This window comes from Staurois parvus, unplaced genomic scaffold (assembly GCF_062004578.1).
Source record: "Staurois parvus isolate SC_StPar_1 unplaced genomic scaffold, SC_StPar_1.0 ptg001436l, whole genome shotgun sequence".
Lineage (NCBI taxonomy): Eukaryota > Metazoa > Chordata > Amphibia > Anura > Ranidae > Staurois > Staurois parvus.
The window spans coordinates 539,271-557,585 of NW_028319232.1; the positions used below are offsets into that span (position 1 = coordinate 539,271).

General features: G+C 47.1%; 1 protein-coding gene across 1 annotated transcript in view; it reads left to right on the top strand.

Moving 5' to 3' along the window:
- The window catches only part of LOC149435973 (glutamate receptor-interacting protein 2-like), a gene marked incomplete at its 3' end in the record, with an annotated part of 253,129 nt that overhangs the window by 187,084 nt on the left and 47,730 nt on the right, over positions 1-18,315 (top strand). Inside the window, exon 2 of the mRNA XM_089662198.1 lies at positions 11,860-11,940. Coding sequence (XP_089518324.1) covers positions 11,860-11,940 — 81 coding nt within the window. The remainder of the gene's footprint in view (positions 1-11,859; positions 11,941-18,315) is intronic.

Genomic DNA, 18,315 nt, shown 5'->3' on the forward strand with positions numbered 1-18,315 from the left:
TTGAATGCTGGAAAAGTTGTGAAGAGCCTCTGTAAGCCGGAGAAGCTGCATCCATACAAATGTTCATCAGGGTGTATTGTGATCAGCGGCGTGCGGGGGCCGCAGTTCACTTTCTAGGTGCTCTATGCCATATCCCCCCATCAGAGGGAGCCTGGCGGGGGATGGTAATTATCAGCGGTACTACATAAACCCCCTTTTTTATAAGATTTCACATCAAGGACGGGTTCATTTCAGACTGTAGATGAGTTTTTACTAATGATAAAAAGAATGAAGGAAAATTCCAATTTACTGTTATTGTACGTTGAAAAGCCGTCCTGAAATATTCAATACAGCCAGACAAAAACTTCACAAAACCGCTCATTTATAATTCATCTTTCTTTGCCAATAAAACCGGGCCTGACAAATTGTCCGGGTAGAGAGGCCGTACAGCACAGAGCTGCTCTGCAGGCCCATCTAGAAGCACTGTGAAAAGCCTGCTGAGTTTAGTTTCCCAGGTGTCCTGTAGTCCTTGTCCTAGAGTGACCATGCTGATGTTCCGTGGATGCAGTACAGTGAATGAGTTTAGCGCTTCTAGGACAGGACTACAGAACACCTCCCTCTCCATTACACAGGCCTTAGAGTGACCATGCTGCTCTTCCAGAAATACAATACAATACAGTAAACTTTGTCACTCTAGGACAGTACTACAGAACACCTCCATCTCCATAACACAGGTCCTAGAGTGACAACTCTGCTCTACCAGAAATAAATACAGTGAACATTGTCACGCTAGGACAGGACTACAGAACACCACCCTCTCCATAACACAGGTCATAGAGTGACCATGCTGCTCTTCTATAGATACAATACAGTGAGTGAGTGTAGTCATTCTAGGACAGGACTACAGAACACCTCCATCTCCATAACACAGGCCTTAGAGTGACCATTCTGCTTTTTCAGAAATACAATACAATACAGCCAAAGTTGTCACTCTAGGACAGAACTACAGAACACCTCCCTCTCCATAACACAGGCCTTATAATGACTGTGCTGCTCTTCCAGAAATACAATACAATACAGTAAACTTTGTCACTCTAGGACAGCACTACAGAACACCTCCCTCTTCATAACACAGGTCCTAGAGTGACCATGCTGCTCTTCCAGAAATACAATACAGTAAACTTTGTCACTCTAGGACAGCACTACAGAACACCTCCCTCTCCATAACACAGGTCCTAGAGTGACAACGCTGCTCTACCAGACATTAAATACAGTGAACATTGTCACTCTAGGATGGCACTACAGAACACCTCCCTCTCCATAACACAGGTCCTAGAGTGACCACGCTGCCCTTCTATAGATACAATACAGTGCGGGAGTGTTGCCACTCTAGGCAAGAACTATAGAACCCCTTATAAACACGGGTGACTGTGATGCTCTTCGATACAGGGCAGGACAAGGGGAGGGCAGAAGGGGCACATGTCCCTGATGCAGCGGCTCTGTGTGCAGGAAATCTAGCAGCTCCCTTTTCCCTGCCTGTCACTGATAGCAGAGACTGCAGTGACACTCCTGTCAGCAGAGCTTTTTTTTTTTTCATCTGGAGCACAGCAGTGCTTGGTACCGCCACCTACAGCACTAGTCCTGTGCGCATTGCTGTCACTTGTTCTACAAGCCGACAGCCAATCGTAGGTGGCAGAGGCATTCCCCGTCCCAAAACCGCATGTATGTAAACGGCCACTTATGATTGGTTGTCGGTTTTGACATCTTCCCAGGGGAATAGGTCAGGCGGGTTCAGACTTGTGTCCAAACCTACCTAGTGATTAGCTTTGTGGGGGGGGGGGGGGATTGAGGAAAGACCTCTGTACTGAGAGGTGGGGATGGAGCTTTTGTAATGATGTTTCTTCCAGTGACACCACTGACATAGGAGCATTATTCCATTTCAGTGGCACCACCAGGGGCGGACTGACAACTCATGGGGCCCCCGAGCAATAGGGGATCATGGGGCCCCTGTGTCCTTGCCCAAACTCAAAAAAGCCTATGAAAAGGTACCAGGGGCATCTCATGGGGCCCCCTACTGACCCCGGGCCCGAGTTTCTAAATGGTCAGTCCACTCCTGGGCACCACTGACTCAGGGACTTTTTCATTTCATTAATACCAAGGCAGGAGCTTTTTTTTTTTTTTTTCTTTTTTTTCTCAGTGACGCCACCAATATGCGGTCATTTTTTACATTTAGTGACATCACAAATACAAAGCGATTTTTTTTTTTTTTTTTTTCCCTCTTTGTGAAATCACCAACGCGGGGTCATTTTTTCCTGTCGGTGACACCATCAATGAGGGGAAAGCTGCAATATATGACCTTTTTTGTTCTTGGATTTAGACCCTTTAAAACGTCCTTCACAATACCGCATGTCCCAGCAGTTTCTACAATTTTAAAATGATTTAATCCCCTTCATACACTCACCGGCCACTTTATTAGGTCCACCTTGCTAGTCCCGGGTTGGACCCCCTTTTGCCTTCATTCTTCATGGCATGGATTCAACAAGGTGCTGGAAACGTTCCTCAGAGATTCTGGTCCATAGTGACATGATAGCATCACGCCGTTGCTGCAGATTTGTCGGCTGCACATCCATGATGCGATTCTCCCGTTCCACCACATCCCAACGGTGCTCTATTGGATGGAGATCTGGTGACTGTGGAGGCCATTGGAGTGCAGTGACCTCATTGTCATGTTCAGGAAACCAGTTGGAGATGATGTGAGCTTTGTGACATGGAGCATTATCCTGCTGGAAGGAGCCATCAGAAGATGGGGACACTGGAGTCATGAAAGGAAGGACATGGTCAGCAACAATACTCAGGTATTCCATGGCGTTTAAACGATGTTCAATTAGTACTAAGGGGCCCAAAGTGTGCCAAGAAAATCTCCCCCACACCATTACACAGCCACCACCAGCCTGAACTGATGATACAAGGCAGGATGGATCCACCACAACATGACACCACCAGCCTGAACCATTGACACAAGGCAGGATGGATCCACCACAACATGACACCACCAGCCTGGACCATTGACACAAGGCAGGATGGATCCACCACAACATGACACCTCTACCACCAGCCTGAAACGTTGATACAAGGCAGGATGGATCCACCACACCATGACACCACCACCACCAGCCTGAACCATTGATACAAGGCAGGATGGATCCACCACAACATGACACCACCAGCCTGAACCGTTGACGCAAGGCAGGATGGATCCACCACAACGTGACACCACCACCACCAGCCTCAGCCGTTGCTGCAAGGCAGGATGGATCCACCACACCATGACACCACCACCACCAGCCTGAGCCATTGCTGCAAGGCAGGATGGATCCACCACAACATGACACCACCACCACCAGCCTGAACCGATGATACAAGGCAGGATGGATCCACCACACCATGACACCACCACCACCATCACCAGCCTGAACCCTTGATACAAGGCAGGATGGATCCACCACAACATGACACCACCAGCCTGAACCGTTGACGCAAGGCAGGATGGATCCACCACAACATGACATCACCACCACCAGCCTGAACCATTGATACAAGGCAGGATGGATCCACCACACCATGACATCACCACCACCAGCCTGAACCATTGATACAAGGCAGGATGGATCCACCACAACATGACACCACCAGCCTGAACCGTTGACGCAAGGCAGGATGGATCCACCACAACATGACATCACCACCACCAGCCTGAACCGTTGACGCAAGGCAGGATGGATCCACCACAACATGACATCACCACCACCAGCCTGAACCATTGATACAAGGCAGGATGGATCCACCACAACATGACACCTCCACCACCAGCCTGAACCGTTGATACAAGGCATGATGGATCCACCACATCATGACACCACCACCACCAGCCTGAGCCATTGATGCAAGGCAGGATGGATCCACCACAACATGACACCTCCACCACCAGCCTGAACCGTTGACGCAAGGCAGGATGGATCCACCACAACATGACACCACCCCCACCAGCCTGAACCGATGATACAAGGCAGGAAGGATCCACAACACCATGACACCACCACCACCAGCCTGAACCATTGATACAAGGCAGGATAGATCCCCCACACCATGACACCACCACCAGCCTGAACCATTGATACAAGGCAGGATGGATCCATGCTTTCATGTTGTTCATGCCAAATTCTGACCCTACCATCTGAATGTTGCAGCTGAAATCCAGACTCCTCAGACCAGGCAACGTTTTTCCAATCTTCTATTGTCCAATGTTGGTGATCCTGTGCCAATTGTAGCCTTTGCTTCCTGTTCTTAGCTTACAGGAGTGGCACCCGGTGTGGTCTTCTGCTGCTGTAGCCCATCTGCTGCAAGCGTCGACTTGTTGTGTGTGCAGAGATGGGATTCTGCATACCTTGGCTGTAAGGAATGGTTATTTGAGTTACTGTTGCCTTGTTGATGTCAGAGATCAGAGGAGAATTATAGAAAGGCATTTTCCTCCACACAACCACTGCTCACTGGATATTTTCTCTTTTTCAGACCATTCTCTGTAAACTCTAGAGATGGCCGTGCATGAAAATCCCAGTAGATCAGCAGTTTTTGAAATACTAAGACCATCTGGCACCAACAACCACGCCACGTTCAAAGTCATTTAAATCCCCTTTCTTCCCCATTCTGATGCTCGGTTTGAATTTCAGCAAGTCGTCTTCACCACATCTAGATGCCTAAATGCATTGAGTTGCTGCCGTATGATTGGCTGATTGGCAATCTGTGTCCCCAAGCAATTGAACAGGTGGACTTAATAAAGAGGCTGGTGAGCAGGGGCGGACTGACCATTTGGAAACTTGGTCACGGCCCAAGGGCCCGGGGTCAATTGGGGGACCCATGAGATGCCCCTGGTACCTTTTTCATAGGCTTTTTTGAGTTTGGCCAAGGACACGGGGGCCCCATGATCCCCTATTGCCTAGGGGCCCCATGAGTTGTCAGTCTGCCCCTGGGCGGACTGACAACTCATGGGGCCCCCGGGCAATAGGGAATCATGGGGCCCCTGTGTCCTCGCCCACATTCAAACCACACCCAAAAAAGCCTCTGAAAGGTACCAGGGGCATCTCACGGGGCCCCCTCACTGACCCTGGGCCCTCGGGCAGTGCCCGAGTGCTTGAATGGTCAGTCCGCCCCTGCCGGTGAGCGTGTATCTTTGTTTTCGTAGCCACGTCCAATGCACTGCAATGACAATGTGATGGATTTCCTTCCTTTGTCTGTACCAGGCAGGGAGACCATCTCCTCCAGTAATCTCTCGCATCTTCTTTCTGCCGTCTTGCAGTTTACAGCCTCGTCTCGCTTGTGATTTCAATCTCCGGGAGCCATTGATGGGAAATGTTATTTGCGGCAATGTTCGGCTGTCTCGGGCCCCGTGCGGTCCTTGAAGTCGCTTATCTAGTGACGGATTAAAAAAGAAAGTAATATGTTGCACAGCAAACGTACAGCCTGCGTGCAATCTGTCAAAACGTTGCGGTTCAGGAACTACAAAGCAGATCAGACGCAGAGCCTTGGAAAGTAGAGATGATGGCAACGAAGTAGAACTATGGCCTCCAGTGAAAAGAAAAAAAATATGTTGCGATGCTTGGCTATAATCACTTCTGCTGACAGCTTTCTCTTCGGCAGGCCACACACGGGTCAAATTCCCAACGATTTTACGCCCAAAAATCGAAAACGTTGTTCGCTCGGTAATCCAATGGTGCCATCAATGATTTCAAAAAGTTCACCCCATGTAACAGACAAAACTTCTGTTCCTTAATGCAGTTTCCTGTGACTTGGTGACAACGATGCTGCACTGCTGCTAAATTCAAGGGAGAGTTGTCACCCCAAATAAAAGGAAAAACTTCTGTTCCTTAATGCAGTTTCCTGTGACTTGGTGACAACGATGCTGCACTGCTGCTAAATTCAAGGGAGAGTTGTCACCCCAAATAAAAGGAAAAACTTCTGTTCCTTAATGCAGTTTCCTGTGACTTGGTGACAACGATGCTGCACTGCTGCTAAATTCAAGGGAGAGTTGTCACCCCAAATAAAAGGAAAAACTTCTGTTCCTTAATGCAGTTTCCTGTGACTTGGTGACAATGATGCTGCACTGCTGCTAAATTCAAGGGAGAGTTGTCACCCCAAATAAAAGGCGAAACTTCTGTTCCTAATGCAGTTTCCTGTGACTTGGTGACAACGATGCTGCACTGCTGCTGAATTCAAGGGAGAGTTGTCACTCGCATGAAGCATGTTTCTTCTGCCGAATTCAAGGGAGAGTTGTCACCCCATAAAAAAGAGGAAACTTCTGTTCCTTAATGCAGTTTCCTGTGACTTAGTGACAACGATGCTGCACTGCTGCTGAATTCAAGGGAGAGTTGTCACTCGCATGAAGCATTTTTCTTCTGCTGAATTCAAGGAAGAGTTGTCATCCCATATAAAAGGCAAAACTTCTGTTCCTTAATGCAGTTTCCTGTGACTTGGTGACAACGATGCTGCACTGCTGCTGAATTCAAGGGAGAGTTGTCACTCGCATGAAGCATGTTTCTTCTGCCGAATTCAAGGGAGAGTTGTCACCCCATAAAAAAGAGGAAACTTCTGTTCCTTAATGCAGTTTCCTGTGACTTGGTGACAACGATGCTGCACTGCTGCTAAATTCAAGGGAGAGTTGTCACCCCAAATAAAAGGCAAAACTTCTGTTCCTAATGCAGTTTCCTGTGACTTGGTGACAACGATGCTGCACTGCTGCTGAATTCAAGGGAGAGTTGTCACCCCATATAAAAGGCGAAACTTCTGTTCCTAATGCAGTTTCCTGTGACTTGGTGACAACGATGCTGCACTGCTGCTAAATTCAAGGGAGAGTTGTCACCCCAAATAAAAGGAAAAACTTCTGTTCCTAATGCAGTTTCCTGTGACTTAGTGACAACGATGCTGCACTGCTGCTGAATTCAAGGGAGAGTTGTCACTCGCATGAAGCATGTTTCTTCTGCTGAATTCAAGGAAGAGTTGTCATCCCATATAAAAGGCAAAACTTCTGTTCCTTAATGCAGTTTCCTGTGACTTGGTGACAACGATGCTGCACTGCTGCTGAATTCAAGGGAGAGTTGTCACTCCATATAAAAGGCAAAACTTCTGTTCCTTAATGCAGTTTCCTGTGACTTGGTGACAACGATGCTGCACTGCTGCTGAATTCAAGGGAGAGTTGTCACCCCATATAAAAGGCGAAACTTCTGTTCCTAATGCAGTTTCCTGTGACTTGGTGACAACGATGCTGCACTGCTGCTGAATTCAAGGGAGAGTTGTCACTCGCATGAAGCATGTTTCTTCTGCCGAATTCAAGGAAGAGTTGTCATCCCATATAAAAGGCAAAACTTCTGTTCCTTAATGCAGTTTCCTGTGACTTGGTGACAACGATGCTGCACTGCTGCTGAATTCAAGGGAGAGTTGTCACCCCATATAAAAGGCAAAACTTCTGTTCCTAATGCAGTTTCCTGTGACTTGGTGACAACGATGCTGCACTGCTGCTGAATTCAAGGGAGAGTTGTCACTCCATATAAAAGACGAAACTTCTGTTCCTTAATGCAGTTTCCTGTGACTTGGTGACAATGATGCTGCACTGCTGCTGAATTCAAGGGAGAGTTGTCACCCCATATAAAAGGCAAAACTTCTGTTCCTTAATGCAGTTTCCTGTGACTTGGTGACAACGATGCTGCACTGCTGCTGAATTCAAGGGAGAGTTGTCACTCGCATGAAGCATGTTTCTTCTGCCGAATTCAAGGGAGAGTTGTCACCCCAAATAAAAGGCAAAACTTCTGTTCCTAATGCAGTTTCCTGTGACTTGGTGACAACGATGCTGCACTGCTGCTGAATTCAAGGGAGAGTTGTCACCCCATATTATTATTATTATTATTATTATTACTTCGAGTTTATATAGCGCCAAAGGGTTTGCTCAGCGCTGTACAATAGGGAGAGTTGTCACCCCAAATAAAAGAGGAAACTTCTGTTCCTTAATGCAGTTTCCTGTGACTTGGTGACAACGATTCTGCACTGCTGCTGAATTCAAGGGAGAGTTGTCACCCCCATATAAAAGAGGAAACTTCTGTTCCTTAATGCAGTTTCCTGTGACTTGGTGACAACGATGCTGCACTGCTGCTGAATTCAAAGGAGAGTTGTCACTCGCATGAAGCATGTTTCTTTTGCCGAATTCAAGGGAGAGTTGTCACCCCATATAAAAGGCAAAACTTCTGTTCCTTCCAGGTGACGGCTCATGCGCATATTCTTTTCGGAAAAAGGATTGTATGATTTGACCATCATTGAGTCAAAAATCGGTCGTTTTTCATGAATTTTCCTACATGCCTAATCACCAAAAAGGGGAGGAACTACAAAGATCGTCCGGTGCCATTGACCCACTGACGGAGCGATCGGCCAATTATTCTTGGGTCCGATTTTCGGGCAAAAAATCAGTAGAATTTCGACTCATGTATGGCCGGCGTTAGTCCCACAAGTACCTGTTGATCCTGCCAGTGAAGTCCACTTAATGCAGTTTCCTGGGACTTAATGACAACGATGCTTCACTGCTGCCGAATTCAAGGGAGAGTTGTCACCCCATATAAAAGGCAAAACTTCTGTTCCTAATGCAGTTTCCTGTGACTTGGTGACAACGATGCTGCACTGCTGCTGAATTCAAGGGAGAGTTGTCACTCGCATGAAGCATGTGTCTTCTGCTGAACTCAAGGGAGAATTGTCACCCCATATAACAGGCGAAACTTCTGTTCCTTCCAGATCACGACTCAGGCGCATATTCTTTTCGGAAAAATGATCGTACGATTTGACCATCACTGAGTCAAAAATTGGTAGTTTTTCACGAATTTTCCAACATGCCCGATCACTGAAAAGGGGAGGAACCACAAAAATTGCCCAGTGCCATTGACCCACTGACAGAGCAGAAATCGGCCGATTATTCTTAGGTCCGATTTCTGGACAAAAAATCAGTCGAATTTCGACTCATGTATGGCCGGCCTTAGTCCCACAAGTACCTGTTGATCCTGCCAGTGAAGTCCACGTAATGCAGTTTCCTGTGACTTGGTGACAACGATGCTGCACTGCTGCTGAATTCAAGGGAGAGTTGTCACTCTCATGTAGCATGTGTCTGCTTGCACTACAGCGGATTGAAAAAAGTCTTGAGGGTTGGGGGTGGGGTTTATCACCATTGTCACTGCTGATTAGCCTGTAGCTTCTCAAACAGGACCTGGGCACACCTAGTCCCGCCCACTTTCTGGATTGGCAGCTCTGCCTCTGATGCTGAATCCCTCCCACTGTGAGCTGCAGTGTCTGGGAGGGGGAGCGTGTAGGACAAATGGAGGAGGTTTTGGATCAGTCAGGGGAGGTAAAGGAGGTTTTATGTGTACTTTATGGGGCTTTCATATCTCATAGTAACTGGAGTTGGTATTTGTTTAGACTTTAGCTGTATTAATTACTTGGGTAGACCTGGATGGGTAGACCTTAACGCCGGGAGGCCACATATATACCAAAATGTAAACCATGCTGTGCCACAGTTACCACTGGGTATCAGCCAATCACGGCAGTCACATGACCAAAATGCCCGCCGCAGCCTTCTGGCATCTGGAACCTCTTAACCACTTGCCGCCCTGCCACTGTATATATATACGTGTGCAGGGCGGCACTGGGGCGCAAAACCACGTTTTAAAACGGGCTCCGCGCTCCCAACGTTTTCGCCGGCAGGGGGAAGCGCACGCCGACCCGCGGTTGACACCATTCGATCCCGGAGGGATCAATCATTAGATTTCAGCCAGTGATGTCTGGCTGAAATCAGATGATCGGTCCCTGTCCTATCCTGTCCTGTGTTGACAGTTACACAGGACAGGATATGATGTCATTCTTCTCTGCCTGGACACATTCCGTTCCAGAGAAGAAGAAACCGTAAAAGTGAGTAAAACAGCACTACACTACAGTTAGAACACACCTAGGTCACATTTAACCCCCACTGATCACCCCTCCCCCCCCCCCCAGTTAACCCCTTCACTGCCCTGTCACCAGTGTCACTGATCAGTGAACCGATTTTTACTGATCACTGTATCAGTGTCGCTGGCGACTTCTGATAGTGTTAGCGCCCCTCCCAGATAGCGCCAAATTGCCGCCAGTACACCAGTAATCCCGTTTAACCCCTTGATCGCCCCCCCCCCCAGTTAACCCCTTCACTGCCCTGTCACCAGTCACTGATCAGTGAATTGATTTTTACTGATCACTGTATCAGTGTTGCTGGCGACTTCCGATAGTGTTAGCGCCCCTCCCAGATAGCGCCAGATTTCCCGCTAATACACCAGTAATCCCATCTAACCCCTTGATCGCCCCCCCCCCCCGAGTTAACCCCTTCACTGCCCTGTCACCAGTGTCATTGATCAGTGAACAGCTTTTTTACTGATCACTGTATCAGTGTTGCTGGCGACTTCCAATAGTGTTAGTGCCCCTCCCAGATAGCGCCAGTTTGCCCGCCAGTACACCAGTAATCCCATTTAACCTCTTGATCGCCCCCCACCCCCAGTTAACCCCTTCACTGCCCTGTCACCAGTGTCATTGATTACAGTGAACAGATTTTTACTGATCACTGTATTAGTGTCACTGGTGACTTCCGATAGTGTTAGCGCCCCTCCCATATAGCGCCAGTTTGCCCGCTAATGCACAGGATTTTTTTTACCAAAAACATGCAGCAGAATACATTTTGGCTTAAATTTTTGATTAACTTTCAGTTTACGATATATTTTTTATAGCTGAAAGTAGAAAATATAGTTTTTTTTCAAAATTTTTGTGCTTATTTTGTTTATAGCGCAAAAAATAAAAAGCTCACAGGTGATAAAATATCACCAAAAGAAAGCTCTATTTGTGTGAAAAAAAGGATGTAAATTTCGTTTGGGTGCAGCATTGCATGACCGCACAATTATCAGTTGAATTAGTGCAGCGCTGTATAGCAAAAAGAGGCGTAAATTGCAGTATCTATACCATAGTTTGTAGACGCTATAACGTTCACACAAAGCAATCAATATACACTTATTGGGATTTTTTTTACCAAAAACATGGAGCAGAATACATTTTGGCTTAAATTTATGACTAACTTTGAGTTTACGATATATTTTTTATAGCTGAAAGTAGAAAATATTGTTTTTTTTCAAAATTTTTGTGTTTTTTTTTGTTTATAGCGCAAAAAATAAAAAGCGCACAGATGATAAAATACCATCAAAAGAAAGCTCTATTTGTGTGAAAAAAAAGGACGTAAATTTCGTTTGGGTGCAGCATTGCATGACCGCGCAATTATCAGTTGAATTAGTGCAGCGCCAAACAGCAAAAAAGGCGTGGTCATTAAGGGGGGTAAATCCTCAGGAGCTCAAGTGGTTAAAGGGCCAGAAGGTGCCAGCAGTAGCTCAGCAGGAGGATTCCCCGTCCACCTCAAATTTTTGGATGAAGGAATCGGGTCACGTTTTTGTTCAGCCCACTGATTGAACAAAAAAAAAAACTAACCCATCTACAGCTTGCTATAGACTCGGTAATGGAACACGAGGAGCAGTAAAGCACAGCCACTATGTTGCAAAACTAGGCCAATGTGTATATGTACTCTATAAATAGTTACATCCTTGTCAACAGAGACAAAGTCTACAAACCATGAACACGCGGTGGTCACATATCTGTTTTGTATCCTACGCACATTGTATTTATATGAACATGAAAAAAACAGCGTTTTCTTTTATAAAGATGACCTGTGTCAGATTGCCAACCTATTATTTTTCTAGTCCTTAGTCCTTTATTGTTCTCTCTCTCTTCTAGATGACGGCCCGTATTCGAAAGGCGGCAAAGATCCGACGGGCAATGATGTTGCTTTGGTGTCCCGGCGTCAAAGTATTCCAGGTGAGAAGAAACAAGACTTAAAGGGTAACTCCATCTTCTTAAGAAAATAAAAAAATGATTCTAGAATATACAATTTTTACACAAGTCCTATTGTAATTAAATGTTATTAAACCTAGTTTACGGGACCCCCCCCCCCCCAGAAATGCGTGATTAGCTCACTGATTTTCCCAGACGTCTGTACTAAGATCTAAGTCAGATGTTGGGCATCCCCTGCAACAAAAATGTCATTTTCGGATAGATACTCTCAAAGGTATATTACGTCTAGAGCAGCGGTTCTCAACCTGTGGGTCGCGGCCCCTTTGGGGGTCTAACGACCCTTTCACAAGGGGTCACCTAAGACCATTGGAAAACACGTATTTCCGATGGTCCTAGGAACCGAGACACCGCTCCTCTATCCGTCTCCAGGCGGGTCCGCCCACATGCAGATACGCCCACATACGAGTACCCGACGTGATGACATCATCGCGCCAATCCCATCACATACACCCCGTACAAATACAGGTGTATGTGACAGGGTTGGTGCCATAATGTACTCTGCAACAAAGTGTGGTAAAGTCCCTGCAATGTACATGGATCACCCAAAGGGGAATGTTTTTTCTCAATAAAAGTGGAGTAATATGTCTGTACTGTATCACGCTGATCTTTGTGCAGAAGTCTAGATCTGTCAGTCAAGGATCACTCTGCACATGCTCAATTTGGTGTGTATTGCTAAAGAGGTTTTTTTTTTCCTCTTGGGAGTGTGCATGTGATCAGCACAGGGCCAATCAGCACTGTCCAGATGGCATCCATGGACATCCTCCCAGAACCGCGCGCCCCCTAGGGTGAGCACCGGGCATGGTCTGTGATTGCGGTATCCTTCGGTCACAGCTGATCCTGGATCCAGGAAAAGGGCCAAATCAGAGCAACCTTATATGTGTGATCCTTGACTTGGTCCTTACAAAGGACAAGAGGGCATTCTTTACGTCTGGCAGAAAAGAAATTTATTCTCTAAACCAGGGGCGGACAGACAACTCATGGGGCCTCCAGGCAATAGCAGATCATGGGGCCCTTGTGTCCTCGCCGACACTCAAACCACACCCAAAAAAGCCTATGAAAGGTACCAGGGATATCTCATGGGGCCCCCTACTGACCCTGGGCCCTTGGGCACTGCCCGAGCTCCCCAATGGTCAGTCCGCCCCTGCTCCAAACACGGAAAGGTTTCTTCACAGTGAGAGCTGTGAGAATGTGGAATAGGCTCCCTCAAGAGTTGGTTGTGGCCAGCTCAGTGGATTGCTGTAGGAAAGTCCTGGATTCTTTCTTGGATACACAGAATATAATTGGATATAACATTTATAGGGGAAGGTGATCCCGGGAATATCTGATTGCTTCTCGGGGGGTCAGGAAGGAATGTTTTTCCCAGAAGGTGCAAATTGGATCGTGCTTTGCTGGGGGGGTTTTTTGCCTTCCTCTGGATCAACTGTGGGTGTAGGATTATAACTTTTTTTTTTTCTTTTTTCTGTGCCTTATAAACATATAAATACCGTATTTTTCGCTCCATAAGACGCACCTAGGTTTTAGAGGCAGAAAACAGGAAAAAAAAATTCTGAACTAATGGACTGCGGACACAGTACAGGAGATGACCAGGGACTGCGGACACAGTACAGGGGATGACCAGAGACTGCGGACACAGTACAGGGGATGACCACAGACTGCGGACACAGTACAGGAGATGACCAGAGACTGCGGACACAGTACAGGGGATGACCAGAGACTGCGGACACAGTACAGGAGATGGTCAGAGACTGTGGACACAGTACAGGAGATGACCAGAGACTGCGGACACGGTACAGGAGATGACCAGAGACTGCGGACACAGTTCAGGGGATGACCAGAGACTGCGGACACAGTACAGGAGATGACCAGAGACTGCGGACACAGTACAGGGGATGACCAGAGACTGCAGACATAGTACAGGAGATGACCAGATACTGCGGACACAGTACAGGGGATGACCAGAGACTGCAGACATAGTACAGGAGATGACCAGAGACTGCGGACACAGTACAGGGGATGACCAGAGACTGTGGACACAGTTCAGGGGATAACCAGAGACTGCGGACACAGTACAGGAGATGACCAGAGACTGCAGACATAGTACAGGAGATGACCAGAGACTGCGGACACAGTTCAGGGGATGACCAGAGACTGCGGACACAGTACAGGGATGACCAGAGACTGCGGACACAGTACAGGGATGACCAGAGACTGCGGACACAGTACAGGAGATGACCAGAGACTGCGGACACAGTACAGGGGATGACCAGAGACTGCGGACACAGTACAGGGATGACCAAAGACTGCGGACAGCACAGGGATGACCAGAGACTGCGGACACAGTACAGGAGATGACCAGAGACTGTGGATAGTACAGGGGATGATTGCTGACCTTTGGGGAGGGGGGGGAGCGGGTACCTGAATTTGACAGGTACCCGCTCCCACTTCCGCGGAGTTGTTCTTTCATCTTACCTGTTCCTCTATCCAGCCGCGCGCTGTCTTCCCGGCTTCTGTAATGGCGCTCGGCATGACAGCCGGGTGCCCAGTGCGCATGAGCGAGAAGGACTTGCGCTTTGTGATTGGTCCGGCGGCTTCTGGGATCTGTCATGTGTCCCAGGTGCCGCCTTACCATTCACAAAAAGCACCGCTTCCTGCGCATGCGCACTTGGCACCCGGCTGTCATGCCCACACTACAGAAGCCGGGAAGACCGCGCCGCTGGATAGAGGAACGGGTAAGGTGAAAGAACAACTCCACGGAAGTGGGAGCGGGTATCTGTCAAATTCAGGTACCCGCTCCCCCCCCTCCCCAAAGGTCAGCAGTCATCTCTATAAGGTCCCGCTGTAGAGCTGAGCGGCCGGCCCGGTATTCTGACACGGCGGCAGTGGAAATACCGGACCGGCCGCTCCATATTCGCTCCATAAGACGCACTGACATTTTCCCCCCTTTTTTGGGGGAAAAAAGTGCGTCTTATGGGGCGAAAAATACGGTAATATTCAAGGCCTCCTAAAAGAGACAGATTACCCAAAATATATACATAAATAACACAAAATTCTTCCCACACAGTCCAATGAACTTATGGTCGTGATTCTTCAAAACAAAAAAATCATGCAAGTGATGCAGTGAACGGGTGATCTTCACTCTGGTGCCATCTCCTCAAATCAACAGAAATGCCCCCTCACCTCCAAACCTTGACCCTAGGGTCCAACGCTTTTAGGATCACCTCAATTGATCCTTAAGGGTACTTTTTCCACCACAGGGACAGATGTCATATATACAGTGGGGCAAAAAAGTATTTAGTCACCACCAATGGTGCAAGTTCTCCCACTTACAAAGATGAGAGAGGCCTGTAATTGGCATCATAGGGAGACCTCAACTATGAGAGACAAAATGAGAAAACAAATCCAGACAATCACATTGGCTGATCTGGAAAGAATTTATTTGCAAATTATGGTGGAAAATAAGTATTTGGTCACCTACAAACAAGCAAGATTTCTGGCTCTCACAGACCTGTACCTTCTTCTTTAAGAGGCTCCTCTGTCCTGCACTCATTACCTGTATCAATGGCACCTGTTTGAACGTGTTATCAGTATAAAAGACACCTGTCCACAACCTCAAACAGTCACACTCCAAACTCCACTATGGTGAAGACTAAAGAGCTGTCGAAGGACACCAGAAACAAAATTGTAGACCTGCACCAGGCTGGGAAGACTGAATCTGCAATAGGCAAGCAGCTTGGTGTGAACAAATCAACTGTGAGAGCAATAATTAGAAAATGGAAGACATACAAGACCACTGATAATCTCCCTCGATCTGGGGCTCCATGCAAGATCTCACCCCGTGGGGTCAAAATGATCACAAGAACGGTGAGCAAAAATCCCAGGACCACACGGGGGGACCTAGTGAATGACCTGCAGAGACCTGGGACCAACGTAACAAAGGCTACCATCAGTAACACACTACGCCGCCAGGGACTCAGATCCTGCAATGCCAGACGTGTCCCCCTGCTTAAGCCAGTACATGTCCGGGGACCGTCTGAAGTTTGCTAGAGAGAATTTGGATGATCCAGAAGAGGATTGGGAGAATGTCATATGGTCAGATGAAACCAAAATAGAACTGTTTGGTAGAAACACAATTCGTCGTGTTTGGAGGAGAGAGAATGCGGAGGTGCATCCAGAGAACACCATACCTACTGTGAAGCATGGGGGGTGGCAACATCATGCTTTGGGGCTGTTTCTCCGCAAAGGGACCAGGACGACTGATCCATGTATAGGGCAGAATGTATGGGGCCATGTATCATGAGATTTTGAGTGCAAACCTCCTTCCATCAGCAAGGGCATTGAAGATGAAACATGGCTGGGTCTTCCAACATGACAATGATCCCAATCATACCGCCCGGGCAACGAAGGAGTGGCTTCGTAAGAAGCATTTCAAGGTCCTGGAGTGGCCTAGCCAGTCTCCAGATCTCAACCCCATAGAAAACCTTTGGAGGGAGTTGAAAGTCCATGTTGCCCAGCGACAGCCCCAAAACATCACTGCTCTAGAGGAGATCTGCATGGAGGATGGGCCAACATACCAGCAACAGTGTGTGCCAACCTTGTGAAGACTTCCAGGAAACGTCTGACCTCTGTCATTGCCAACAAAGGATATATAACAAAGTATTGACATGAACTTTTCATATTCACCAAATACTTATTTTCCACCATAATTTGCAAATAAGTTCTTTCCAGATCAGCCAATGTGATTGTCTGGATTTGTTTTCTCATTTTGTCTCTCATAGTTGAGGTCTCCCTATGATGCCAATTACAGGCCTCTCTCATCTTTGTAAGTGGGAGAACTTGTACAATTGGTGGCGGACTAAATACTTTTTTGCCCCACTGTACTCCTTAACATTTAGACTCTTACTCCTCTCAGATTCCTTCAAGGCAATGGTACTGCAATACACCTCACACTCCACCTTCTCCACTCAGGACCATGTTAGTGAGATGAAGAACAATATCCTCCATAGTGCATTGCTGCTTTTATTGCTCAATATACAAAATATAAGCCAAATAGCACACTCACATGTAATCCCTCGTTTTTCCACCTCAAACTATGGGTGTACTGCATGGGGCTGGGTGTACCAATATGGCCTCTACATCCTCCAGAAGAACTCCCACTCCTCCGGTCCTTCCCAACCAGGGGCGGACTGACCATTTGGAAACTCGAGGGCCCGGGGTCAGTAGGGGGCCCCATGAGATGCCCCTGGTACCTTTTTTCATAGGCTTTTTTGAGTTTGGGCAAGGACACAGGGGCCCCATGATCCCCTGTTGCCCGGGGGCCCCATGAGTTGTCAGTCCGCCCCTGTGCCCAACACTGAAATGGCGACCCATGGGATCCTACTGTGATCAGAGCACAGTAGGTAATTATTGGCTTGTCACTTATTATGACTACATTCTTAATAATATAACTATTTTTAGTACCCTGTTGAGTTTATTTATTTTAGCGCTTCACTATTTTACACATAATGACTGCACTAAGCTGCTTAAATCTGATTGGCTGATTAGTCATTTCCTACAAGGCCGAATGGCCATCTGTCCCCCGTCCACTTCCTACTAAGCTTTGTGAAGTTATAGAAACACAACAAAAACTACTCATCGTATTTGGCGTGAAGAGCTTTCTCTTCTTTAGCGAATACTCTTCGTTTTAATAGACTCGGGAATAATTAAAACTTCAACCTTTTATTGTTGACTGCAGGGAAATTTCACCTTTTTTCCTTCTTTATTTGTCTTGGTGACCATGCCACAGTGATAGAAAGTGATAGAAAAGTTGACAGCTGTCACCAAAAAGAGAGCGGGAAAAAAAGAAATCTTCCAGTGGAGACCCTGGATTTGGTGACAGCTGTCTTGGGTCCTATTCACACCATTGCGGTGCGATTATAAAGCTGCGTCTGGTACCATTCAGAATAAATTGCATTCTGTTGTCGCAATGCAATAATGTGAATGGGCTTTTAGAAGGAATTTCCTCCCACTTGGGGCAGATTTCCACCTTCCTGTTGTGTCTCTGGAATAGAACCGCAAACAGGGATGGCAAAAGAAAAGAAAAAGACGTTCTAACCGTTCCATTCTTCATCCATGACATTACAGATATGTTTTGTTTATGGATACGCTTTGACTCCGCCCATTCCATTGAGGTGCTGTAAATGCTATTAAACCATTATTACTTTTTTACATTGTTTTAGTTTGGATGATCACACAAACTGTCCCTAAAGATTTTTTCCCGGAATATATCCTAATCTCCTACATTTTTTAACCACTTACTTACCAGGCACTGATTAGCATTGATAGGCAGCACTGCGGAGGCGC